Here is a 27,924-nt window from a genome sequence, read left to right as displayed (position 1 = left end):
ATCAGTCAGTTGTTGTTGTTGTTGTGGTGGTTCATAAAACTTCATATTCACCTCAATCTAGGTCTACGATCGAATATTACTATAATCTTTTAGCTGCAACTTGACTGCCTAAAAGATGAACAATGTGTATTAAGTTCATGCACGTTTTAAAATTTGTAGAAGCTTCACTTGAATGACAGTATAAAATTGTATGTACAGTGTACAATCACATAAGCGTATTTCTAGTTATATAGTGCTGATTGAAGGATTTTTGTTAAAATATATAAAGAGAAAGTAAGTACATACTTTGGCATGTACATTTTATCATAGTCATTTTTATATGCTACTGACATAACTGGTTATCCATAATAGGAAATGTCCAAAAACTGGGATTACTTAGTCTAATTATAGTAACCATGTGCTTTCTGCAGCTGAATTGGGGACATCTCATGCACATTATAATGCGTTAAACTCGTGTTGTAATCACCTCTTTTTATTGAGCTTTTAAATCTACTGTACAACACCTCTGTGATAATTACTCCAAAGTTCTTGTTTGCTCATTTGTGAACTTTTGAAGTAGGGGTAGAAAAACCATACAACATAATGAACAAATTATACAAGGTTATGTCCTAGAATAAATTAAAAATCAAACAATGATCCTTAATGGAGCAAAAACGTCTTTTTTAAAAACAAATTTAATCATTATTTTGTTTAGGATCTGAAGCAACAGGTGGCGTTGCTTACTGATGCCCGAGACCAGATGATGGAAAAGCTTAAGCTAGAGGAAAAAACTGAAAGAGCTCATCAAGACAGTGGTCACATGATACAGGGAAATCAACAGCTTCAGCAAAAAATCACACAACTACAAGCAGAACGGCAGGTATATAGAAAATCTTGTAAATAAAAGGATCTCTTCTTTATAGACCGGAAGGGCTCATGTAATTGAGTGCTGTCTGCTGTTGTCCACCTTCCAATCATCTATTAGTGCAAGTTTGTTATCTCTTCTCCTCCTAAACTACTTGAAAGATTGGCATTAGCTTTACATTCCAAGGTCTGGTTGGGAGCAAATGAAAATGGTGCTGCTCATACAGTCACCACTGTAGCCATCCTGAAAATCTTATTATCAGCATGTTGTTTTCATCAAAAGATGTCTTGCAGTGTCAAGTTGGTCCTAAATTAAAATAGTGAATGTTTGATTTCCAGTATGGCAATCATGGCAGCCATCCTGAAAATCTTATTATCAGCATGTTGTTTTCATCAAAAGATGTCTTGCAGTGTCAAGTTGGTCCTAAATTAAAATAGTGAATGTTTGATTTCCAGTATGGCAATCATGGCAGCCATCCTGAAAATCTTATTATCAGCATGTTGTTTTCATCAAAAGATGTCTTGCAGTGTCAAGTTGGTCCTAAATTAAAATAGTGAATGTTTGATTTCCAGTATGGCAATCATGGCAGCCATCCTGAAAATCTTATTATCAGCATGTTGTTTTCATCAAAAGATGTCTTGCAGTGTCAAGTTGGTCCTAAATTAAAATAGTGAATGTTTGATTTCCAGTATGGCAATCATGGCAGCCATCCTGAAAATCTTATTATCAGCATGTTGTTTTCATCAAAAGATGTCTTGCAGTGTCAAGTTGGTCCTAAATTAAAATAGTGAATGTTTGATTTCCAGTATGGCAATCATGGCAGCCATCCTGAAAATCTTATTATCAGCATGTTGTTTTCATCAAAAGATGTCTTGCAGTGTCAAGTTGGTCCTAAATTAAAATAGTGAATGTTTGATTTCCAGTTTGGCAATCATGGCAGCCATCCTGAAAATCTTATTATCAGCATGTTGTTTTCATCAAAAGATGTCTTGCAGTGTCAAGTTGGTCCTAAATTAAAATAGTGAATGTTTGATTTCCAGTATGGCAATCATGGCAGCCATCCTGAAAATCTTATTATCAGCATGTTGTTTTCATCAAAAGATGTCTTGCAGTGTCAAGTTGGTCCTAAATTAAAATAGTGAATGTTTGATTTCCAGTATGGCAATCATGGCAGCCATCCTGAAAATCTTATTATCAGCATGTTGTTTTCATCAAAAGATGTCTTGCAGTGTCAAGTTGGTCCTAAATTAAAATAGTGAATGTTTGATTTCCAGTATGGCAATCATGGCAGCCATCCTGAAAATCTTATTATCAGCATGTTGTTTTCATCAAAAGATGTCTTGCAGTGTCAAGTTGGTCCTAAATTAAAATAGTGAATGTTTGATTTCCAGTTTGGCAATCATGGCAGCCATCCTGAAAATCTTATTATCAGCATGTTGTTTTCATCAAAAGATGTCTTGCAGTGTCAAGTTGGTCCTAAATTAAAATAGTGAATGTTTGATTTCCAGTATGGCAATCATGGCAGCCATCCTGAAAATCTTATTATCAGCATGTTGTTTTCATCAAAAGATGTCTTGCAGTGTCAAGTTGGTCCTAAATTAAAATAGTGAATGTTTGATTTCCAGTATGGCAATCATGGCAGCCATCCTGAAAATCTTATTATCAGCATGTTGTTTTCATCAAAAGATGTCTTGCAGTGTCAAGTTGGTCCTAAATTAAAATAGTGAATGTTTGATTTCCAGTATGGCAATCATGGCAGCCATCCTGAAAATCTTATTATCAGCATGTTGTTTTCATCAAAAGATGTCTTGCAGTGTCAAGTTGGTCCTAAATTAAAATAGTGAATGTTTGATTTCCAGTATGGCAATCATGGCAGCCATCCTGAAAATCTTATTATCAGCATGTTGTTTTCATCAAAAGATGTCTTGCAGTGTCAAGTTGGTCCTAAATTAAAATAGTGAATGTTTGATTTCCAGTATGGCAATCATGGCAGCCATCCTGAAAATCTTATTATCAGCATGTTGTTTTCATCAAAAGATGTCTTGCAGTGTCAAGTTGGTCCTAAATTAAAATAGTGAATGTTTGATTTCCAGTATGGCAATCATGGCAGCCATCCTGAAAATCTTATTATCAGCATGTTGTTTTCATCAAAAGATGTCTTGCAGTGTCAAGTTGGTCCTAAATTAAAATAGTGAATGTTTGATTTCCAGTATGGCAATCATGGCAGCCATCATGAAAATCTTATTACTACATCTTCTGAAAGATAACCATATCGTCATGGGGCTTTTCATTAGAATATTTCTTTTTATATTATCTAACTGAAAATGGTGCCTCCGAGACACCCTCGGTGGCCATCTTGAGACTCTTGATGCTACTCCACCTAAATAGATAGATGGTTGTATCATGAAAAGACTACTTGTGATGTCTAGTGGGATTTCAAAATGAAAATGGTTCCACATGGACCTCCAGTATTGCCACAACAGCAGCCATATTGAAACTCTTGTTATTGCTTTGCCTCCTGTATGGATTGTCATCTCAGCGTAGTAGGAAATAATGATCATTTGCTAATCTAAGTAATCTGTGACCATTCTTTAATCGTGCAACATGACAAATTACTTGAGCATTAAGTAATTACAAATTCTAGTTGCCCTATTTAAGAAACCAGGTTTCTATACTGCTAGCAGCTATATTCCTTCTGGGTTTTTTGTTGTGAAGATATATACAACAATAAACACAAGGTCATTGCCATGCACAAATTCTATGAGATGAACATATAGTCTGACATATAAAAAGTTAACGAAAAGACGAACAAAATACTTTCCTTTCTATTCAGGACTTAAGACCAATGAACTGCAATGTCTTAAACTCCGAAATTGCAGACAGTATTATACTTGTTAGTTTACAGTTAACTTCCAAATAATATAGTGTAGATACTTATTAAGCATAGGGGGAGTTACCAGATACACCATTGTAATAAAATTTGAAATTTTATTCTTGAAGAACAGAGAGACATCTTTTTAGAATCATGAACATAAATGCTTTAAATAAATTTTAAATCCATTTACTGTCTGAATCTATGGTCATGTCAACATCGGTGTTTTCACTAATGTAGTTTTGGTATCAAGATAGACCTCATTGAAAATGGTGCTGATCTGATGTCCAGTATGGCCGTCACAGCAGACATCCTTAAATTCTTGTTACTTGTACTCCTAATGAATGAAAAGTCATGTCAGCTTGGAGTTTTCAGCAGAAAACTTGTTATGGTGTCTGTGTGCTCTTAAATAAAATTGTTCTGATCTGTATGGCTACCATGGTGGCCAACTAGAAAATCTTATCATTAATTACTTCTCCTAGAAAGTCATAACAACATTGGGTTTCAGCAGAAGACAACTAATCATGTCTGGTTGGTTTCAGCAGAAGACAACTAATCATGTCTGGTTGGTACTAAATAAAAATATTGTTAATCTGAGATCCAATATGGCCTTAATAGCCACCATCCTGAAGATCTTGTTATTGCTACTCCTTCTTAATGGACATTTATATCAGCAATGATTTTCCAGTTGATTGAATTATGATATCTTGTTTTTTCATGAATGGAAACTACTAAGTGTAAACTCAAATCATTGTGGGGTTTTCACCAGAATACTTTGGTATCTAGTTGGTAATGAATGGAAACTACTAAGTGTAACTCATATCATTGTGGGGTTTCACCAGAATACTTTGGTATCTAGTTGGTAATGAATGGAAACTACTAAGTGTAACTCATATCATTGTGGGGTTTCACCAGAATACTTTGGTATCTAGTTGGTAATGAATGGAAACTACTAAGTGTAACTCATATCATTGTGGGGTTTTCACCAGAATACTTTGGTATCTAGTGGTCATGAATGGAAACTACTAAGTGTAAACTCATATCCTTGTGGGGTTTTCACTAGAATACTTTGGTATCTAGTTGGTCATGAATGGAAACTACTAAGTGTAAACTCATATCATTGTGGGGTTTTCACCAGCATACTTTGGTTTCTGGTTGGTCATGAATGGAAACTACTAAGTGTAACTCATATCATTGTGGGGTTTCACCAGAATACTTTGGTATCTAGTTGGTAATGAATGGAAACTACTAAGTGTAACTCATATCATTGTGGGGTTTTCACCAGAATACTTTGGTATCTAGTGGTCATGAATGGAAACTACTAAGTGTAAACTCATATCCTTGTGGGGTTTTCACTAGAATACTTTGGTATCTAGTTGGTCATGAATGGAAACTACTAAGTGTAAACTCATATCATTGTGGGGTTTTCACCAGCATACTTTGGTTTCTGGTTGGTCATGAATGGAAACTACTAATTGTAAACTCATATCATTTTGGGGTTTTCACCAGAATACTTTGGTTTCTGGTTGGTCATGAATGGAAACTACTGAGTGTCAACTCATATCCTTGTGGGGTTTTCACCAGAATACTTTGGTATCTAGTTGGTCATGAATGGAAACTAAGTGTAAACTCATATCCTTGTGGGGTTTTCACCAGAATACTTTGGTATCTGGTTGGTCATGAATGGAAACTACTAAGTGTAAACTCATATCATGTGGGTTTTTCACCAGAATACTTTGGTATCTAGTTGGTCATGAATGGAAACTAAGTGTAAACTCATATCATGGTGGGGTTTTCACCAGAATACTTTGGTATCTAGTTGGTCATGAATGGAAACTACTAAGTATAAACTCATATCATTGTGTGTTTTTCACCAGAATACTTTGGTATCTAGTTGGTCATGAATGGAAACTAAGTGTCAACTCATATTATGATGGGGTTTTCACCAGAATACTTTGGTATCTAGTTGGTCATGAATGGAAACTACCAAGTGTAACTCATATCATTGTGTGTTTTTCACCAGAATACTTTGTTATCTAGTTGGTCATGAGTGGAAACTACTAAGTGTAACTCATATCCTTGTGGGGTTTTCACCAGAATACTTTGGTATCTAGTTGGTCATGAATGGAAACTACTAAGTGTAAACTCATATCCTTGTGGGGTTTTCACCAGAATACTTTGGTATCTAGTTGGTCATGAATGGAAACTACTAAGTGTAAACTCATATCCTTGTGGGGTTTTCACTGAATAGTTTGGTGTATCTGGTTGGTCATGAATGGAAACTACTAAGTGTAAACTCATATCCTTGTGGGGTTTTCACCAGAATACTTTGGTATCTAGTTGGTAATGAATGGAAACTACTAAGTGTAAACTCATATCATTGTGAGGTTTTCACCAGAATACTTTGGTATCTAGTTGGTAATGAATGGAAACTACTAAGTGTAAACTCATATCATTGTGGGGTTTCTACCAGAATACTTTGGTATCTAGTTGGTAATGAATGGAAACTACTAAGTGTAAACTCATATCATTGTGGGGTTTCTACCAGAATACTTTGGTATCTAGTTGGTAATGAATGGAAAGTACTAAGTGTAAACTCATATCATTGTGGGGTTTCTACCAGAATACTTTGGTATCTACTTGGTCATGAATGGAAACTACTAAGTGTAAACTCATATCATGTGGGGTTTCTATCAGAATACTTTGGTATCTAGTTGGTCATGAATGGAAACTACTAAGTGTAAACTCATATCATGTGGGGTTTCTACCAGAATACTTTGGTATCTAGTTGGTAATGAATGGAAACTACTAAGTGTAAACTCATATCCTTGTGGGGTTTCTACCAGAATACTTTGGTATCTAGCTGGTCATGAATGGAAACTACTAAGTGTAAACTCATATCCTTGTGGGGTTTTCACCAGAATACTTTGGTATCTAGTTGGTAATGAATGGAAACTACTAAGTGTAAACTCATATCATTGTGAGGTTTTCACCAGAATACTTTGGTATCTAGCAGAAGACAACTAATCATGTCTGGTTGGTACTAAATGAAAATATTGTTAATCTGAGATCCAATATGGCCTTAATAGCCACCATCCTGAAGATCTTGTTATTGCTACTCCTTCTTAATGGACATTTATATCAGCAATGATTTTTCAGTTGATTGAATTATGATATCTTGTTTTTTCATGAATGGAAACTACTAAGTGTAAACCCATATCATTGTGAGGTTTTCACCAGAATACTTTGGTATCTAGCAGAAGACAACTAATCATGTCTGGTTGGTTTCAGCAGAAGACAACTAATCATGTCTGGTTGGTACTAAATGAAAATATTGTTAATCTGAGATCCAATATGGCCTTAATAGCTACCATCCTGAAGATCTTGTTATTGCTACTCCTTCTTAATGGACATTTATATCAGCAATGATTTTTCAGTTGATTAAATTATGATATCTTGTTTTTTCATGAATGGAAACTACTAAGTGTAAACTCAAATCATTGTGGGGTTTTCACCAGAATACTTTGGTATCTAGTTGGTCATGAATGGAAACTACTAAGTGTAAACTCATATCATGTGGGTTTTTCACCAGAATACTTTGGTATCTAGTTGGTCATGAATGGAAACTAAGTGTAAACTCATATCATGGTGGGGTTTTCACCAGAATACTTTGATATCTTGTTGGTCATGAATGGAAACTACTAAGTGTAAACTCATATCATTGTGTGTTTTTCACCAGAATACTTTGGTATCTAGTTGGTCATGAATGGAAACTAAGTGTCAACTCATATTATGATGGGGTTTTCACCAGAATACTTTGGTATCTAGTTGGTCATGAATGGAAACTACCAAGTGTAACTCATATCATTGTGTGTTTTTCACCAGAATACTTTGGTATCTAGTTGGTCATGAGTGGAAACTACTAAGTGTAACTCATATCCTTGTGGGGTTTTCACCAGAATACTTTGGTATCTAGTTGGTCATGAATGGAAACTACTAAGTGTAAACTCATATCCTTGTGGGGTTTTCACCAGAATACTTTGGTATCTAGTTGGTCATGAATGGAAACTACTAAGTGTAAACTCATATCCTTGTGGGGTTTTCACCAGAATACTTTGGTATCTAGTTGGTAATGAATGGAAACTACTAAGTGTAAACTCATATCATTGTGAGGTTTTCACCAGAATACTTTGGTATCTAGTTGGTAATGAATGGAAACTACTAAGTGTAAACTCATATCCTTGTGGGGTTTCTACCAGAATACTTTGGTATCTAGTTGGTCATGAATGGAAACTACTAAGTGTAAACTCATATCCTTGTGGGGTTTCTACCAGAATACTTTGGTATCTAGCTGGTCATGAATGGAAACTACTAAGTGTAAACTCATATCCTTGTGGGGTTTCTACCAGAATACTTTGGTATCTAGTTGGTCATGAATGGAAACTACTAAGTGTAAACTCATATCATTGTGAGGTTTCTACCAGAATACTTTGGTATCTAGCTGGTCATGAATGGAAACTACTAAGTGTAAACTCATATCCTTGTGGGGTTTTCACCAGAATACTTTGGTATCTAGTTGGTAATAAATGGAAACTACTAAGTGTAAACTCATATCATTGTGAGGTTTTCACCAGAATACTTTGGTATCTAGCAGAAGACAACTAATCATGTCTGGTTGGTTTCAGCAGAAGACAACTAATCATGTCTGGTTGGTACTAAATGAAAATATTGTTAATCTGAGATCCAATATGGCCTTAATAGCCACCATCCTGAAGATCTTGTTATTGCTACTCCTTCTTAATGGACATTTATATCAGCAATGATTTTTCAGTTGATTGAATTATGATATCTTGTTTTTTCATGAATGGAAACTACTAAGTGTAGACTCATATCATTGTGAGGTTTTCACCAGAATACTTTGGTATCTAGCAGAAGACAACTAATCATGTCTGGTTGGTTTCAGCAGAAGACAACTAATCATGTCTGGTTGGTACTAAATGAAAATATTGTTAATCTGAGATCCAATATGGCCTTAATAGCCACCATCCTGAAGATCTTGTTATTGCTACTCCTTCTTAATGGACATTTATATCAGCAATGATTTTTCAGTTGATTGAATTATGATATCTTGTTTTTTCATGAATGGAAACTACTAAGTGTAAACTCAAATCATTGTGGGGTTTTCACCAGAATACTTTGGTATCTAGTTGGTCATGAATGGAAACTACTAAGTGTAAACTCATATCATGTGGGTTTTTCACCAGAATACTTTGGTATCTAGTTGGTCATGAATGGAAACTAAGTGTAAACTCATATCATGGTGGGGTTTTCACCAGAATACTTTGATATCTTGTTGGTCATGAATGGAAACTACTAAGTGTAAACTCATATCATTGTGTGTTTTTCACCAGAATACTTTGGTATCTAGTTGGTCATGAATGGAAACTAAGTGTCAACTCATATTATGATGGGGTTTTCACCAGAATACTTTGGTATCTAGTTGGTCATGAATGGAGACTACCAAGTGTAACTCATATCATTGTGTGTTTTTCACCAGAATACTTTGGTATCTAGTTGGTCATGAGTGGAAACTACTAAGTGTAACTCATATCCTTGTGGGGTTTTCACCAGAATACTTTGGTATCTAGTTGGTCATGAATGGAAACTACTAAGTGTAAACTCATATCCTTGTGGGGTTTTCACCAGAATACTTTGGTATCTAGTTGGTCATGAATGGAAACTACTAAGTGTAAACTCATATCCTTGTGGGGTTTTCACCGAATAGTTTGGTGTATCTGGTTGGTCATGAATGGAAACTACTAAGTGTAAACTCATATCCTTGTGGGGTTTTCACCAGAATACTTTGGTATCTAGTTGGTAATGAATGGAAACTACTAAGTGTAAACTCATATCATTGTGAGGTTTTCACAAGAATACTTTGGTATCTAGTTGGTAATGAATGGAAACTACTAAGTGTAAACTCATATCCTTGTGGGGTTTCTACCAGAATACTTTGGTATCTAGTTGGTCATGAATGGAAACTACTAAGTGTAAACTCATATCCTTGTGGGGTTTCTACCAGAATACTTTGGTATCTAGCTGGTCATGAATGGAAACTACTAAGTGTAAACTCATATCCTTGTGGGGTTTCTACCAGAATACTTTGGTATCTAGTTGGTCATGAATGGAACCTACTAAGTGTAAACTCATATCATTGTGAGGTTTCTACCAGAATACTTTGGTATCTAGCTGGTCATGAATGGAAACTACTAAGTGTAAACTCATATCCTTGTGGGGTTTTCACCAGAATACTTTGGTATCTAGTTGGTAATGAATGGAAACTACTAAGTGTAAACTCATATCATTGTGAGGTTTTCACCAGAATACTTTGGTATCTAGCAGAAGACAACTAATCATGTCTGGTTGGTTTCAGCAGAAGACAACTAATCATGTCTGGTTGGTACTAAATGAAAATATTGTTAATCTGAGATCCAATATGGCCTTAATAGCCACCATCCTGAAGATCTTGTTATTGCTACTCCTTCTTAATGGACATTTATATCAGCAATGATTTTTCAGTTGATTGAATTATGATATCTTGTTTTTTCATGAATGGAAACTACTAAGTGTAAACTTATATCATTGTGAGGTTTTCACCAGAATACTTTGGTATCTAGCAGAAGACAACTAATCATGTCTGGTTGGTTTCAGCAGAAGACAACTAATCATGTCTGGTTGGTACTAAATGAAAATATTGTTAATCTGAGATCCAATATGGCCTTAATAGCCACCATCCTGAAGATCTTGTTATTGCTACTCCTTCTTAATGGACATTTATATCAGCAATGATTTTTCAGTTGATTGAATTATGATATCTTGTTTTTTCATGAATGGAAACTACTAAGTGTAAACTCAAATCATTGTGGGGTTTTCACCAGAATACTTTGGTATCTAGTTGGTCATGAATGGAAACTACTAAGTGTAAACTCATATCATGTGGGTTTTTCACCAGAATACTTTGGTATCTAGTTGGTCATGAATGGAAACTAAGTGTAAACTCATATCATGGTGGGGTTTTCACCAGAATACTTTGATATCTAGTTGGTCATGAATGGAAACTACTAAGTGTAAACTCATATCATTGTGTGTTTTTCACCAGAATACTTTGGTATCTAGTTGGTCATGAATGGAAACTAAGTGTCAACTCATATTATGATGGGGTTTTCACCAGAATACTTTGGTATCTAGTTGGTCATGAATGGAAACTACTAAGTGTAACTCATATCATTGTGTGTTTTTCACCAGAATACTTTGGTATCTAGTTGGTCATGAGTGGAAACTACTAAGTGTAACTCATATCCTTGTGGGGTTTTCACCAGAATACTTTGGTATCTAGTTGGTCATGAATGGAAACTACTAAGTGTAAACTCATATCCTTGTGGGGTTTTCACCAGAATACTTTGGTATCTAGTTGGTCATGAATGGAAACTACTAAGTGTAAACTCATATCCTTGTGGGGTTTTCACCGAATAGTTTGGTGTATCTGGTTGGTCATGAATGGAAACTACTAAGTGTAAACTCATATCCTTGTGGGGTTTTCACCAGTATACTTTGGTATCTAGTTGGTAATGAATGGAAACTACTAAGTGTGAACTCATATCATTGTGAGGTTTTCACCAGAATACTTTGGTATCTAGTTGGTAATGAATGGAAACTACTAAGTGTAAACTCATATCCTTGTGGGGTTTCTACCAGAATACTTTGGTATCTAGTTGGTCATGAATGGAAACTACTAAGTGTAAACTCATATCCTTGTGGGGTTTCTACCAGAATACTTTGGTATCTAGCTGGTCATGAATGGAAACTACTAAGTGTAAACTCATATCCTTGTGGGGTTTCTACCAGAATACTTTGGTATCTAGTTGGTCATGAATGGAAACTACTAAGTGTAAACTCATATCCTTGTGGGGTTTCTACCAGAATACTTTGGTATCTAGCTGGTCATGAATGGAAACTACTAAGTGTAAACTCATATCCTTGTGGGGTTTCTACCAGAATACTTTGGTATCTAGTTGGTCATGAATGGAAACTACTAAGTGTAAACTCATATCCTTGTGGGGTTTCTACCAGAATACTTTGGTATCTAGCTGGTCATGAATGGAAACTACTAAGTGTAAACTCTTATCCTTGTGGGGTTTCTATCAGAATACTTTGGTATCTAGCTGGTAATGAATGGAAACTACTAAGTGTAACTCATATCATTGTGGGGTTTTCACCAGAATACTTTGGTATCTAGCTGGTAATGAATGGAAACTACTAAGTGTAAACTCATATCCTTGTGGGGTTTCTACCAGAATACTTTGGTATCTAGCTGGTCATGAATGGAAACTACTAAGTGTAAACTCATATCATTGTGGGGTTTCTACCAGAATACTTTGGTATCTAGCTGGTCATGAATGGAAACTACTAAGTGTAAACTCATATCATTGTGGGGTTTCTACCAGAATACTTTGGTATCTAGCTGGTCATGAATGGAAACTACTAAGTGTATCATTGTGGGGTTTCTACCAGAATACTTTGGTATCTAGCTGGTCATGAATGGAAACTACTAAGTGTAAACTCATATCATTGTGGGGTTTCTACCAGAATACTTTGGTATCTAGCTGGTCACGAATGGAAACTACTAAGTGTAAACTCATATCATTGTGGGGTTTCTACCAGAATACTTTGGTATCTAGTTGGTCATGAATGGAAACTACTAAGTGTAAACTCATATCATGTGGGTTTTTCACCAGAATACTTTGGTATCTAGTTGGTCATGAATGGAAACTACTAAGTGTAAACTCATATCCTTGTGGGGTTTTCACCAGAATACTTTGGTATCTAGTTGGTCATGAATGGAAACTACTAAGTGTAAACTCATATCCTTGTGGGGTTTTCACCGAATAGTTTGGTGTATCTGGTTGGTCATGAATGGAAACTACTAAGTGTAAACTCATATCCTTGTGGGGTTTTCACCAGAATACTTTGGTATCTAGTTGGTAATGAATGGAAACTACTAAGTGTAAACTCATATCATTGTGAGGTTTTCACCAGAATACTTTGGTATCTAGTTGGTAATGAATGGAAACTACTAAGTGTAAAGTCATATCCTTGTGGGGTTTCTACCAGAATACTTTGGTATCTAGCTGGTCATGAATGGAAACTACTAAGTGTAAACTCATATCATTGTGAGGTTTCTACCAGAATACTTTGGTATCTAGCTGGTCATGAATGGAAACTACTAAGTGTAAACTCATATCCTTGTGGGGTTTTCACCAGAATACTTTGGTATCTAGTTGGTAATGAATGGAAACTACTAAGTGTAAACTCATATCATTGTGAGGTTTTCACCAGAATACTTTGGTATCTAGCAGAAGACAACTAATCATGTCTGGTTGGTTTCAGCAGAAGACAACTAATCATGTCTGGTTGGTACTAAATGAAAATATTGTTAATCTGAGATCCAATATGGCCTTAATAGCCACCATCCTGAAGATCTTGTTATTGCTACTCCTTCTTAATGGACTTTTATATCAGCAATGATTTTTCAGTTGATTGAATTATGATATCTTGTTTTTTCATGAATGGAAACTACTAAGTGTAGACTCATATCATTGTGAGGTTTTCACCAGAATACTTTGGTATCTAGCAGAAGACAACTAATCATGTCTGGTTGGTTTCAGCAGAAGACAACTAATCATGTCTGGTTGGTACTAAATGAAAATATTGTTAATCTGAGATCCAATATGGCCTTAATAGCCACCATCCTGAAGATCTTGTTATTGCTACTCCTTCTTAATGGACATTTATATCAGCAATGATTTTTCAGTTGATTGAATTATGATATCTTGTTTTTTCATGAATGGAAACTACTAAGTGTAAACTCAAATCATTGTGGGGTTTTCACCAGAATACTTTGGTATCTAGTTGGTCATGAATGGAAACTACTAAGTGTAAACTCATATCATGTGGGTTTTTCACCAGAATACTTTGGTATCTAGTTGGTCATGAATGGAAACTAAGTGTAAACTCATATCATGGTGGGGTTTTCACCAGAATACTTTGATATCTTGTTGGTCATGAATGGAAACTACTAAGTGTAAACTCATATCATTGTGTGTTTTTCACCAGAATACTTTGGTATCTAGTTGGTCATGAATGGAAACTAAGTGTCAACTCATATTATGATGGGGTTTTCACCAGAATACTTTGGTATCTATTTGGTCATGAATGGAGACTACCAAGTGTAACTCATATCATTGTGTGTTTTTCACCAGAATACTTTGGTATCTAGTTGGTCATGAGTGGAAACTACTAAGTGTAACTCATATCCTTGTGGGGTTTTCACCAGAATACTTTGGTATCTAGTTGGTCATGAATGGAAACTACTAAGTGTAAACTCATATCCTTGTGGGGTTTTCACCAGAATACTTTGGTATCTAGTTGGTCATGAATGGAAACTACTAAGTGTAAACTCATATCCTTGTGGGGTTTTCACCGAATAGTTTGGTGTATCTGGTTGGTCATGAATGGAAACTACTAAGTGTAAACTCATATCCTTGTGGGGTTTTCACCAGAATACTTTGGTATCTAGTTGGTAATGAATGGAAACTACTAAGTGTAAACTCATATCATTGTGAGGTTTTCACCAGAATACTTTGGTATCTAGTTGGTAATGAATGGAAACTACTAAGTGTAAACTCATATCCTTGTGGGGTTTCTACCAGAATACTTTGGTATCTAGTTGGTCATGAATGGAAACTACTAAGTGTAAACTCATATCCTTGTGGGGTTTCTACCAGAATACTTTGGTATCTAGCTGGTCATGAATGGAAACTACTAAGTGTAAACTCATATCCTTGTGGGGTTTCTACCAGAATACTTTGGTATCTAGTTGGTCATGAATGGAAACTACTAAGTGTAAACTCATATCCTTGTGGGGTTTCTACCAGAATACTTTGGTATCTAGCTGGTCATGAATGGAAACTACTAAGTGTAAACTCATATCCTTGTGGGGTTTCTACCAGAATACTTTGGTATCTAGTTGGTCATGAATGGAAACTACTAAGTGTAAACTCATATCCTTGTGGGGTTTCTACCAGAATACTTTGGTATCTAGCTGGTCATGAATGGAAACTACTAAGTGTAAACTCTTATCCTTGTGGGGTTTCTATCAGAATACTTTGGTATCTAGCTGGTAATGAATGGAAACTACTAAGTGTAACTCATATCATTGTGGGGTTTTCACCAGAATACTTTGGTATCTAGCTGGTAATGAATGGAAACTACTAAGTGTAAACTCATATCCTTGTGGGGTTTCTACCAGAATACTTTGGTATCTAGCTGGTCATGAATGGAAACTACTAAGTGTAAACTCATATCATTGTGGGGTTTCTACCAGAATACTTTGGTATCTAGCTGGTCATGAATGGAAACTACTAAGTGTAAACTCATATCATTGTGGGGTTTCTACCAGAATACTTTGGTATCTAGCTGGTCATGAATGGAAACTACTAAGTGTAACTCATATCATTGTGGGGTTTCTACCAGAATACTTTGGTATCTAGCTGGTCATGAATGGAAACTACTAAGTGTAAACTCATATCATTGTGGGGTTTCTACCAGAATACTTTGGTATCTAGCTGGTCATGAATGGAAACTACTAAGTGTAAACTCATATCATTGTGGGGTTTCTACCAGAATACTTTGGTATCTAGTTGGTCATGAATGGAAACTACTAAGTGTAAACTCATATCATGTGGGTTTTTCACCAGAATACTTTGGTATCTAGTTGGTCATGAATGGAAACTACTAAGTGTAAACTCATATCCTTGTGGGGTTTTCACCTGAATACTTTGGTATCTAGTTGGTCATGAATGGAAACTACTAAGTGTAAACTCATATCCTTGTGGGGTTTTCACCGAATAGTTTGGTGTATCTGGTTGGTCATGAATGGAAACTACTAAGTGTAAACTCATATCCTTGTGGGGTTTTCACCAGAATACTTTGGTATCTAGTTGGTAATGAATGGAAACTACTAAGTGTAAACTCATATCATTGTGAGGTTTTCACCAGAATACTTTGGTATCTAGTTGGTAATGAATGGAAACTACTAAGTGTAAACTCATATCCTTGTGGGGTTTCTACCAGAATACTTTGGTATCTAGTTGGTCATGAATGGAAACTACTAAGTGTAAACTCATATCCTTGTGGGGTTTCTACCAGAATACTTTGGTATCTAGCTGGTCATGAATGGAAACTACTAAGTGTAAACTCATATCCTTGTGGGGTTTCTACCAGAATACTTTGGTATCTAGTTGGTCATGAATGGAAACTACTAAGTGTAAACTCATATCATTGTGAGGTTTCTACCAGAATACTTTGGTATCTAGCTGGTCATGAATGGAAACTACTAAGTGTAAACTCATATCCTTGTGGGGTTTTCACCAGAATACTTTGGTATCTAGTTGGTAATGAATGGAAACTACTAAGTGTAAACTCATATCATTGTGAGGTTTTCACCAGAATACTTTGGTATCTAGCAGAAGACAACTAATCATGTCTGGTTGGTTTCAGCAGAAGACAACTAATCATGTCTGGTTGGTACTAAATGAAAATATTGTTAATCTGAGATCCAATATGGCCTTAATAGCCACCATCCTGAAGATCTTGTTATTGCTACTCCTTCTTAATGGACATTTATATCAGCAATGATTTTTCAGTTGATTGAATTATGATATCTTGTTTTTTCATGAATGGAAACTACTAAGTGTAGACACATATCATTGTGAGGTTTTCACCAGAATACTTTGGTATCTAGCAGAAGACAACTAATCATGTCTGGTTGGTTTCAGCAGAAGACAACTAATCATTTCTGGTTGGTACTAAATGAAAATATTGTTAATCTGAGATCCAATATGGCCTTAATAGCCAACATCCTGAAGATCTTGTTATTGCTACTCCTTCTTAATGGACATTTATATCAGCAATGATTTTTCAGTTGATTGAATTATGATATCTTGTTTTTTCATGAATGGAAACTACTAAGTGTAAACTCAAATCATTGTGGGGTTTTCACCAGAATACTTTGGTATCTAGTTGGTCATGAATGGAAACTACTAAGTGTAAACTCATATCATGTGGGTTTTTCACCAGAATACTTTGGTATCTAGTTGGTCATGAATGGAAACTAAGTGTAAACTCATATCATGGTGGGGTTTTCACCAGAATACTTTGATATCTTGTTGGTCATGAATGGAAACTACTAAGTGTAAACTCATATCATTGTGTGTTTTTCACCAGAATACTTTGGTATCTAGTTGGTCATGAATGGAAACTAAGTGTCAACTCATATTGTGATGGGGTTTTCACCAGAATACTTTGGTATCTAGTTGGTCATGAATGGAGACTACCAAGTGTAACTCATATCATTGTGTGTTTTTCACCAGAATACTTTGGTATCTAGTTGGTCATGAGTGGAAACTACTAAGTGTAACTCATATCCTTGTGGGGTTTTCACCAGAATACTTTGGTATCTAGTTGGTCATGAATGGAAACTACTAAGTGTAAACTCATATCCTTGTGGGGTTTTCACCAGAATACTTTGGTATCTAGTTGGTCATGAATGGAAACTACTAAGTGTAAACTCATATCCTTGTGGGGTTTTCACCGAATAGTTTGGTGTATCTGGTTGGTCATGAATGGAAACTACTAAGTGTAAACTCATATCCTTGTGGGGTTTTCACCAGAATACTTTGGTATCTAGTTGGTAATGAATGGAAACTACTAAGTGTAAACTCATATCATTGTGAGGTTTTCACCAGAATACTTTGGTATCTAGTTGGTAATGAATGGAAACTACTAAGTGTAAACTCATATCCTTGTGGGGTTTCTACCAGAATACTTTGGTATCTAGTTGGTCATGAATGGAAACTACTAAGTGTAAACTCATATCCTTGTGGGGTTTCTACCAGAATACTTTGGTATCTAGCTGGTCATGAATGGAAACTACTAAGTGTAAACTCATATCCTTGTGGGGTTTCTACCAGAATACTTTGGTATCTAGTTGGTCATGAATGGAAACTACTAAGTGTAAACTCATATCCTTGTGGGGTTTCTACCAGAATAATTTGGTATCTAGCTGGTCATGAATGGAAACTACTAAGTGTAAACTCATATCCTTGTGGGGTTTCTACCAGAATACTTTGGTATCTAGTTGGTCATGAATGGAAACTACTAAGTGTAAACTCATATCCTTGTGGGGTTTCTACCAGAATACTTTGGTATCTAGCTGGTCATGAATGGAAACTACTAAGTGTAAACTCTTATCCTTGTGGGGTTTCTATCAGAATACTTTGGTATCTAGCTGGTAATGAATGGAAACTACTAAGTGTAACTCATATCATTGTGGGGTTTTCACCAGAATACTTTGGTATCTAGCTGGTAATGAATGGAAACTACTAAGTGTAAACTCATATCCTTGTGGGGTTTCTACCAGAATACTTTGGTATCTAGCTGGTCATGAATGGAAACTACTAAGTGTAAACTCATATCATTGTGGGGTTTCTACCAGAATACTTTGGTATCTAGCTGGTCATGAATGGAAACTACTAAGTGTAAACTCATATCATTGTGGGGTTTCTACCAGAATACTTTGGTATCTAGCTGGTCATGAATGGAGACTACTAAGTGTAACTCATATCATTGTGGGGTTTCTACCAGAATACTTTGGGATCTAGCTGGTCATGAATGGAAACTACTAAGTGTAAACTCATATCATTGTGGGGTTTCTACCAGAATACTTTGGTATCTAGCTGGTCATGAATGGAAACTACTAAGTGTAAATTCATATCATTGTGGGGTTTCTACCAGAATACTTTGGTATCTAGTTGGTCATGAATGGAAACTACTAAGTGTAAACTCATATCATGTGGGTTTTTCACCAGAATACTTTGGTATCTAGTTGGTCATGAATGGAAACTAAGTGTAAACTCATACCATGGTGGGGTTTTCACCAGAATACTTTGATATCTTGTTGGTCATGAATGGAAACTACTAAGTGTAAACTCATATCATTGTGTGTTTTTCACCAGAATACTTTGGTATCTAGTTGGTCATGAATGGAAACTAAGTGTCAACTCATATTATGATGGGGTTTTCACCAGAATACTTTGGTATCTAGTTGGTCATGAATGGAGACTACCAAGTGTAACTCATATCATTGTGTGTTTTTCACCAGAATACTTTGGTATCTAGTTGGTCATGAGTGGAAACTACTAAGTGTAACTCATATCCTTGTGGGGTTTTCACCAGAATACTTTGGTATCTAGTTGGTCATGAATGGAAACTACTAAGTGTAAACTCATATCCTTGTGGGGTTTTCACCAGAATACTTTGGTATCTAGTTGGTCATGAATGGAAACTACTAAGTGTAAACTCATATCCTTGTGGGGTTTTCACCGATTAGTTTGGTGTATCTGGTTGGTCATGAATGGAAACTACTAAGTGTAAACTCATATCCTTGTGGGGTTTTCACCAGAATACTTTGGTATCTAGTTGGTAATGAATGGAAACTACTAAGTGTAAACTCATATCATTGTGAGGTTTTCACCAGAATACTTTGGTATCTAGTTGGTAATGAATGGAAACTACTAAGTGTAAACTCATATCCTTGTGGGGTTTCTACCAGAATACTTTGGTATCTAGTTGGTCATGAATGGAAACTACTAAGTGTAAACTCATATCCTTGTGGGGTTTCTACCAGAATACTTTGGTATCTAGCTGGTCATGAATGGAAACTACTAAGTGTAAACTCATATCCTTGTGGGGTTTCTACCAGAATACTTTGGTATCTAGTTGGTCATGAATGGAAACTACTAAGTGTAAACTCATATCATTGTGAGGTTTCTACCAGAATACTTTGGTATCTAGCTGGTCATGAATGGAAACTACTAAGTGTAAACTCATATCCTTGTGGGGTTTTCACCAGAATACTTTGGTATCTAGTTGGTAATGAATGGAAACTACTAAGTGTAAACTCATATCATTGTGAGGTTTTCACCAGAATACTTTGGTATCTAGCAGAAGACAACTAATCATGTCTGGTTGGTTTCAGCAGAAGACAACTAATCATGTCTGGTTGGTACTAAATGAAAATATTGTTAATCTGAGATCCAATATGGCCTTAATAGCCACCATCCTGAAGATCTTGTTATTGCTACTCCTTCTTAATGGACATTTATATCAGCAATGATTTTTCAGTTGATTGAATTATGATATCTTGTTTTTTCATGAATGGAAACTACTAAGTGTAAACTTATATCATTGTGAGGTTTTCACCAGAATACTTTGGTATCTAGCAGAAGACAACTAATCATGTCTGGTTGGTTTCAGCAGAAGACAACTAATCATGTCTGGTTGGTACTAAATGAAAATATTGTTAATCTGAGATCCAATATGGCCTTAATAGCCACCATCCTGAAGATCTTGTTATTGCTACTCCTTCTTAATGGACATTTATATCAGCAATGATTTTTCAGTTGATTGAATTATGATATCTTGTTTTTTCATGAATGGAAACTACTAAGTGTAAACTCAAATCATTGTGGGGTTTTCACCAGAATACTTTGGTATCTAGTTGGTCATGAATGGAAACTACTAAGTGTAAACTCATATCATGTGGGTTTTTCACCAGAATACTTTGGTATCTAGTTGGTCATGAATGGAAACTAAGTGTAAACTCATATCATGGTGGGGTTTTCACCAGAATACTTTGATATCTAGTTGGTCATGAATGGAAACTACTAAGTGTAAACTCATATCATTGTGTGTTTTTCACCAGAATACTTTGGTATCTAGTTGGTCATGAATGGAAACTAAGTGTCAACTCATATTATGATGGGGTTTTCACCAGAATACTTTGGTATCTAGTTGGTCATGAATGGAAACTACCAAGTGTAACTCATATCATTGTGTGTTTTTCACCAGAATACTTTGGTATCTAGTTGGTCATGAGTGGAAGCTACTAAGTGTAACTCATATCCTTGTGGGGTTTTCACCAGAATACTTTGGTATCTAGTTGGTCATGAATGGAAACTACTAAGTGTAAACTCATATCCTTGTGGGGTTTTCACCAGAATACTTTGGTATCTAGTTGGTCATGAATGGAAACTACTAAGTGTAAACTCATATCCTTGTGGGGTTTTCACCGAATAGTTTGGTGTATCTGGTTGGTCATGAATGGAAACTACTAAGTGTAAACTCATATCCTTGTGGGGTTTTCACCAGTATACTTTGGTATCTAGTTGGTAATGAATGGAAACTACTAAGTGTAAACTCATGTCATTGTGAGGTTTTCACCAGAATACTTTGGTATCTAGTTGGTAATGAATGGAAACTACTAAGTGTAAACTCATATCCTTGTGGGGTTTCTACCAGAATACTTTGGTATCTAGTTGGTCATGAATGGAAACTACTAAGTGTAAACTCATATCCTTGTGGGGTTTCTACCAGAATACTTTGGTATCTAGCTGGTCATGAATGGAAACTACTAAGTGTAAACTCATATCCTTGTGGGGTTTCTACCAGAATACTTTGGTATCTAGTTGGTCATGAATGGAAACTACTAAGTGTAAACTCATATCCTTGTGGGGTTTCTACCAGAATACTTTGGTATCTAGCTGGTCATGAATGGAAACTACTAAGTGTAAACTCATATCCTTGTGGGGTTTCTACCAGAATACTTTGGTATCTAGTTGGTCATGAATGGAAACTACTAAGTGTAAACTCATATCCTTGTGGGGTTTCTACCAGAATACTTTGGTATCTAGCTGGTCATGAATGGAAACTACTAAGTGTAAACTCTTATCCTTGTGGGGTTTCTATCAGAATACTTTGGTATCTAGCTGGTAATGAATGGAAACTACTAAGTGTAACTCATATCATTGTGGGGTTTTCACCAGAATACTTTGGTATCTAGCTGGTAATGAATGGAAACTACTAAGTGTAAACTCATATCCTTGTGGGGTTTCTACCAGAATACTTTGGTATCTAGCTGGTCTTGAATGGAAACTACTAAGTGTAAACTCATATCATTGTGGGGTTTCTACCAGAATACTTTGGTATCTAGCTGGTCATGAATGGAAACTACTAAGTGTAAACTCATATCATTGTGGGGTTTCTACCAGAATACTTTGGTATCTAGCTGGTCATGAATGGAAACTACTAAGTGTAACTCATATCATTGTGGGGTTTCTACCAGAATACTTTGGTATCTAGCTGGTCATGAATGGAAACTACTAAGTGTAAACTCATATCATTGTGGGGTTTCTACCAGAATACTTTGGTATCTAGCTGGTCATGAATGGAAACTACTAAGTGTAAACTCATATCATTGTGGCGTTTCTACCAGAATACTTTGGTATCTAGTTGGTCATGAATGGAAACTACTAAGTGTAAACTCATATAATTGTGGGGTTTCTACCAGAATACTTTGGTATCTAGTTGGTAATGAATGGAAACTACTAAGTGTAAACTCATATCCTTGTGGGGTTTCTACCAGAATACTTTGGTATCTAGTTGGTCATGAATGGAAACTACTAAGTGTAAACTCATATCATTGTGGGGTTTCTACCAGAATACTTTGGTATCTAGCTGGTAATGAATGGAAACTACTAAGTGTAAACTCATATCATTGTGGTGTTTCTCCCAGAATACTTTGGTATCTAGCTGGTAATGAATGGAAACTACTAAGTGTAAACTCATATCATTGTGGGGTTTCTACCAGAATACTTTGGTATCTAGTTGGTAATGAATGGAAACTACTAAGTGTAAACTCATATCATTGTGGGGTTTCTACCAGAATACTTTGGTATCTAGTTGGTAATGAATGGAAACTACTAAGTGTAAACTCATATCCTTGTGGGGTTTCTACCAGAATACTTTGGTATCTAGGTGGTAATGAATGGAAACTACTAAGTGTAAACTCATATGATTGTGGGGTTTCTCCCAGAATACTTAGCTGGTAATGAATGGAAACTACTAAGTGTAAACTCATATCATTGTGGGGTTTCTACCAGAATACTTTGGTGTCTAGTTGGTAATGAATGGAAACTACTAAGTGTAAACTCATATCATTGTGGGGTTTCTACCAGAATACTTTGGTATCTAGCTGGTCATGAATGGAAACTACTAAGTGTAAACTCATATCATTGTGGGGTTTCTACCAGAATACTTTGGTATCTAGCTGGTCATGAATGGAAACTACTAAGTGTAAACTCATATCATTGTGAGGTTTCTACCAGAATACTTGGTGCCCCGAGTGGCCGAGTGGTCTAAAGCGCTCTTCGTTACGGATCACTGCCATCTCACCTCTGTCAGTGGCGGTTCGAGTCTAAGATTCAGCCAATGTGGGCATGTGAGAAAGCCTGCCAGTAGCTTCTCGTGGGTCGGTGGTTCTTTCCGGGGTTTTCCGGGTTCTTCCTCCACCATTAATACTGGCCGCGATGTATAGCCTATCGTGCTGAAAAATGGCGTTAAACCCCACAACAACAACAACCAGAATACTTTGGTATCTAGCTGGTCATGAATGGAAACTACTAAGTGTAAACTTATATCATTGTGGGGTTTCTACCAGAATACTTTGGTATCTAGTTGGTCATGAATGGAAACTACTAAGTGTAAACTCATATCATTGTGGGGTTTCTACCAGAATACTTTGGTATCTAGTTGGTCATGAATGGAAACTACTAAGTGTAAACTCATATCATTGTGGGGTTTCTACCAGAATACTTTGGTATCTAGTGGTCATGAATGGAAACTACTAAGTGTAAACTCATATCATTGTGGGGTTTCTACCAGAATACTTTGGTATCTAGTTGGTCATGAATGAATGTGGTGCTGAAATGGCCATCATAGCAGCAATCTTGAAAATCATATTATTATGATTTTTCTGGAATCAAAAGTCATGTCAAGATAGGGTTTTCCCCAAAAGACTTCTTTTTTAAATCGTTTGGTTCTGTATGAAAATGGTGCCTTGAAGAGATCGAATATGACTGACATAATGTACTTATTGAAGATCTTGTCACTTATAGTCCTGAATGGATGGATGTATTAGCATGGGTTTTTTAATGGTGTGTAGTTTGACCCAAGTAAGAATGTTGCCAATCTGTCATCTCTTATAGCTGCCACAGTGGCCAATTTAAAAATTGCATTGCTCAAGAATATCAGATGGTTTTATCATTGAGCATTTAAAGAAAAAATTATCTATCTTGAATTCCTCAAAATTCATTTTGGAGATTAGAGCACCAGTCTCTTGGAGGGAGTCTTGTTATGTTTACAAGCTTGAGCTTTTACCAACAATAAACTTAACAAGCTGTGTGACAATTTTAAGGCTCGAAAAGTTAGTTTATAATTAACCACAAAGAGTAGCAAACATTTGGCATTTCCAAAGGCCTGAATGTTTTGCTAAATGATTAAATTTCAGATCCGCTTATCATTAATAAGTCTGACAGGCACTGATACAAGGTAAGGTTCTGATTCACCAATCAGATTACAACTTTCATTATTCTGAAAGTTAAAAAAGTGAAAGAAGTATCATGTGTGTATATTAATGCACAAACTAACATTTGTAATTACAGGACTTAAAATCAAGCTTGAAGTCAACCCATCAAGAGTCAGAAACTCAGAGGGCTTCTGTTGAAGGTTACAAAGCAAATATTCAACAACTGGAAGAAAATTTGAAATCCATTAAAGAGGAGAATGAAGCTTTTCGTGAAGCATTTACAAGACTACAAGAACATTATCAAGATGTGGAGGAACAGAATCAGAGCTTGAAATCAGAAAAAGTTAAAATCAATAAAGAATGTGAAAATTGTAAGAAATCACAAGCCGATTTACATCGACAGGTAGAGGAGACAAAGTCTGTTTTAAAGGCAACACAACAGGAAAGAGACCAGTTGCTTACCAGCAATAAAACACTTAAAGAATCACTTACAGCCATAGAGGAGCTGTTTAATGTGCAAAAGCTGAAAACAGAAGAATCAAATGAAACATACAATGCTTTGCAAAAAGAGTTGAAAGTGGCTAGGAATTCTCTTGCAGGGGAGGTGGAAAAAAATGGGATTTTGCAATCAGTCCTAAGTGAAGCACAGCAGCAGGTGAAGCAGTTTAGCTCCAGGGAGAAGGATTTGAATGTTTGTGTTGATGAACTGAAAGTAAAAATCCAGAATTTGGAAGAAAAGATTGTTGAGCTCTCTGGTGACCAAGGAGGACAGGAAACAAAACTACAGGGTGTTATTGAGGAACTCCAGAAAGAAAATCACAACTTGGAGGTACGACTTTCCCAAGCTGTAGAGGCAAAAGAAACTCTAGGCTACGAGATTAATGAACTGCATGAAGAGAAGGAAATTCTGCGCAATGAGATTCAAAAGAAAGAGCAGCAGATGAACGAATGGGAACACTTAATGCAAATTCTGACGGAAGATAAGGAACGTGTTTTACAGGAGCTCGATAAGTCAGATCACAATGAACATAAACTCCGTCATGAGCTGGAGGAAGTTTTATTAATATTTGGTGAGTCAGTTCAGGAAAAAGATCGGAAAAAAAGGAAAAGTACTTTTGATGATGATGTATTCATAAAGAAGGAGGATCAGGATGATGAAGAAAACTCATTAGCTTCACATGTCATGCACATAAAGACATTAATAAACAATCTTATTACTCAGAAAAACTCACTAATTCAGGACTTACAAAGTAGCAATGACAGTAACTCGGCAGAACTGAAGACTTTGAGAGCAAAATATAATTATGCTTTAGAATCAAAGGAAGGGATAGAACGTGAAAAAGACTCACAAACTGTATTACTTCAAATTGCTCAAGATAAAGCTGAATCTTTGTTGGAAGAAAATTCCACTCTTAAAGCAGATTTAGAAAATATGGGAAGGGAAAAATCAGCCTTGATTGAAAGCATTAATAGCTTACAGCAGAAAATCCGTGGTTTTGAAGATTTGAAGGAAAAGTATGAGCGAGAAATTGAAAAATACACAAAGTTAGTTGGTGACCATGATGCTCAGTTGAAAGATAAGTTGAATTACACACAGGAAATTGAAACAAAGGTAATTGATCTCTCTAATGCTCTTTCGGATGCAAAGAGGAAATATGATAGTCTAAAATCAGATGTTGAGGCAAATGATACATCTTCATCAAAGATACTTGAAGCAGAATTGACTGAGCTGAAACAAAAAGTTGAAGGGCTCGAAAATGAGAAAATGAAACTTAATAATGACCTAAGTCAAACAAGGAAACGACATGAGCAAGTATCAGAACAATGTATCTCACTAGAGACTGAGAAAGTAAGGGGTCTTGAGAGACTTGCACAATTGGAGAATAAACTAAGGGAGATAACTTTGCAGTTGGAAGAGAGTCAAAGTAAAATTGAACTGTCGGAGGAAGAATGTGGAATGCTAAAAACTGAAAATTGGAAATATCGTTCTCAAGTTTATGAACAGATTGAGACAATTACAGAACTGACTAAGCAAAAGAATGATTTAGAGGAAACTTTGGAAGATTTACAAATTGAGTTGTCTAGGTTGAAGTCTGATAAAGAGGACATGAAAAAGCAGTATGAGAAACTCAGAATTCATATATCGGAATTAAATGAGAAAGAAAAGTCAATGGTAGCTGAAATAAATGAGCTTAAGAAGAGTTTAGAAGAATTACAAAGTTTGAAATATGAAATGGAGAAAGAATTGCACAATTCCAAACTAGAGATTAAGGAGTTGAGACATAATAAAGAAAATATAGAAGGTGAAAGAACAAGACTGTTGGAAGACATAAATGGTTTAGTTACAGAAAGAAATAATTTGGCAGAGCAGCTGAAATCAGCTGAGGAGAAAATAAATAATATAGAGAGCGAGAAAACTGACGTTTTTTTAGAGCTGCAAAATAAGCTGTCAGCAAAGAAAGAGCTTGAGATGAAGCTTATGGAAAGTGAAAGACTGGCAGCAACAAGGATGAGTGAGGTTGAAGAAAAGTCATCTTTAATACGGGAAATGGAAGAAAAATACCAAGATATTGTGTCACAACTAAATGAAAAACATTGTGATTTTGACAGTATAAATGCATGTCAGAGTGAGCCTAAGATAAAATTTGAAGAGAGTGAAGAAATTAATACCGAAAAGGATAAAGAATTGAATGAGATGAAACAGAGTATAGATGAATTAGGGACAAAAATAAAAGAGATGGAGGGAGAAAAGTTGACTTCACACGATGTTCTAAAGCTTAAAGAAGAAACAGAGAGACATTTAATAGAGCAGGTTAAAGTCCTTGAAGAGACATATAAAAATTTGGAAGAAGAAAATCTTTTAATTCAAAATGAAGTCAAGCAAAAGAGAAATATTGAGGTTAAGCTAACAGATCATATTAATGAGTTGGAAGAGAAATTGAGAAGTTTGGAGGAGGAGAAATTGATGGTCCAAAGTGAAATACAAAAAAAGGGAGATACTGAAGACAAACTAATGCGCCAAATCAAAGATTTTGAGAAAAAATTGAAAATTTTAGAAGATGAAAAACTGTCAGCCCAAAACCAGGCCAGGCAAAAGGAGGAAACAGAAATGAAGTTGACAGAGAAAATAAAGGAATATGAGGAAAAATATAAAAGCTTACAAACAGAAAAGCTGAATACATGTGAGTCTGAATCGCCATATATTGAGTCAGAGAAAATGGAAAAAGTTAGAGTAAATGAATTTATGGCTGGAAACAAAATCAGGTTTGACGACAGTCTTGGGACTGAGTATTGCAGTCAGATACAACAGTTACAATATCAGATTGAAAGACTCCAAGATGAGTTGAAGGTCAAGGATGAGAGGCTGGTTGCTATTGAGGTAGATGCCACCAGAGTGCAATTCCAGAATTCTCAGCTTTCTAGTCATATTCATGAATTAAAAAGTTTAGAGATGGAAAAATTACAGAAATCAGAGGTAAGAATACCTGACATTTCCACAGTCCATCAATTAATGATACCTAACACTTTCCCAGCCCTTAGTTTAGGTACCTGACACTTCCACAGCCCAACAGTTAAGGTACCTGGCACTTCACAGCCCAACAGTTTAGGGTACCTGACACTTCCCCAGTCCATCAGTTAAGGGTGCGCAACACTCCAACAGTCCAC

The 27,924-nt window shown here is 35.9% G+C and overlaps 1 protein-coding gene across 1 annotated transcript in view; it reads left to right on the top strand.

Annotated features, from left to right (window-relative positions):
• LOC149800143 (uncharacterized) overlaps positions 1–27,924 on the top strand; it is a 154,357-nt gene that overhangs the window by 34,779 nt on the left and 91,654 nt on the right. The window contains exons 8-9 of the mRNA XM_089959742.1: positions 695–859; positions 24,395–27,733. Of these exons, the coding sequence (XP_089815868.1) occupies positions 695–859; positions 24,395–27,733 (3,504 nt within the window). The remainder of the gene's footprint in view (positions 1–694; positions 860–24,394; positions 27,734–27,924) is intronic.

Source organism: Sinohyriopsis cumingii, chromosome 5, assembly GCF_028554795.1.
Source record: "Sinohyriopsis cumingii isolate HCF-2022 chromosome 5, ASM2855479v2, whole genome shotgun sequence".
Lineage (NCBI taxonomy): Eukaryota > Metazoa > Mollusca > Bivalvia > Unionida > Unionidae > Sinohyriopsis > Sinohyriopsis cumingii.
Note: the sequence above shows the minus strand (reverse complement) of the source record. Positions and strands in the feature narration are given on the sequence as shown.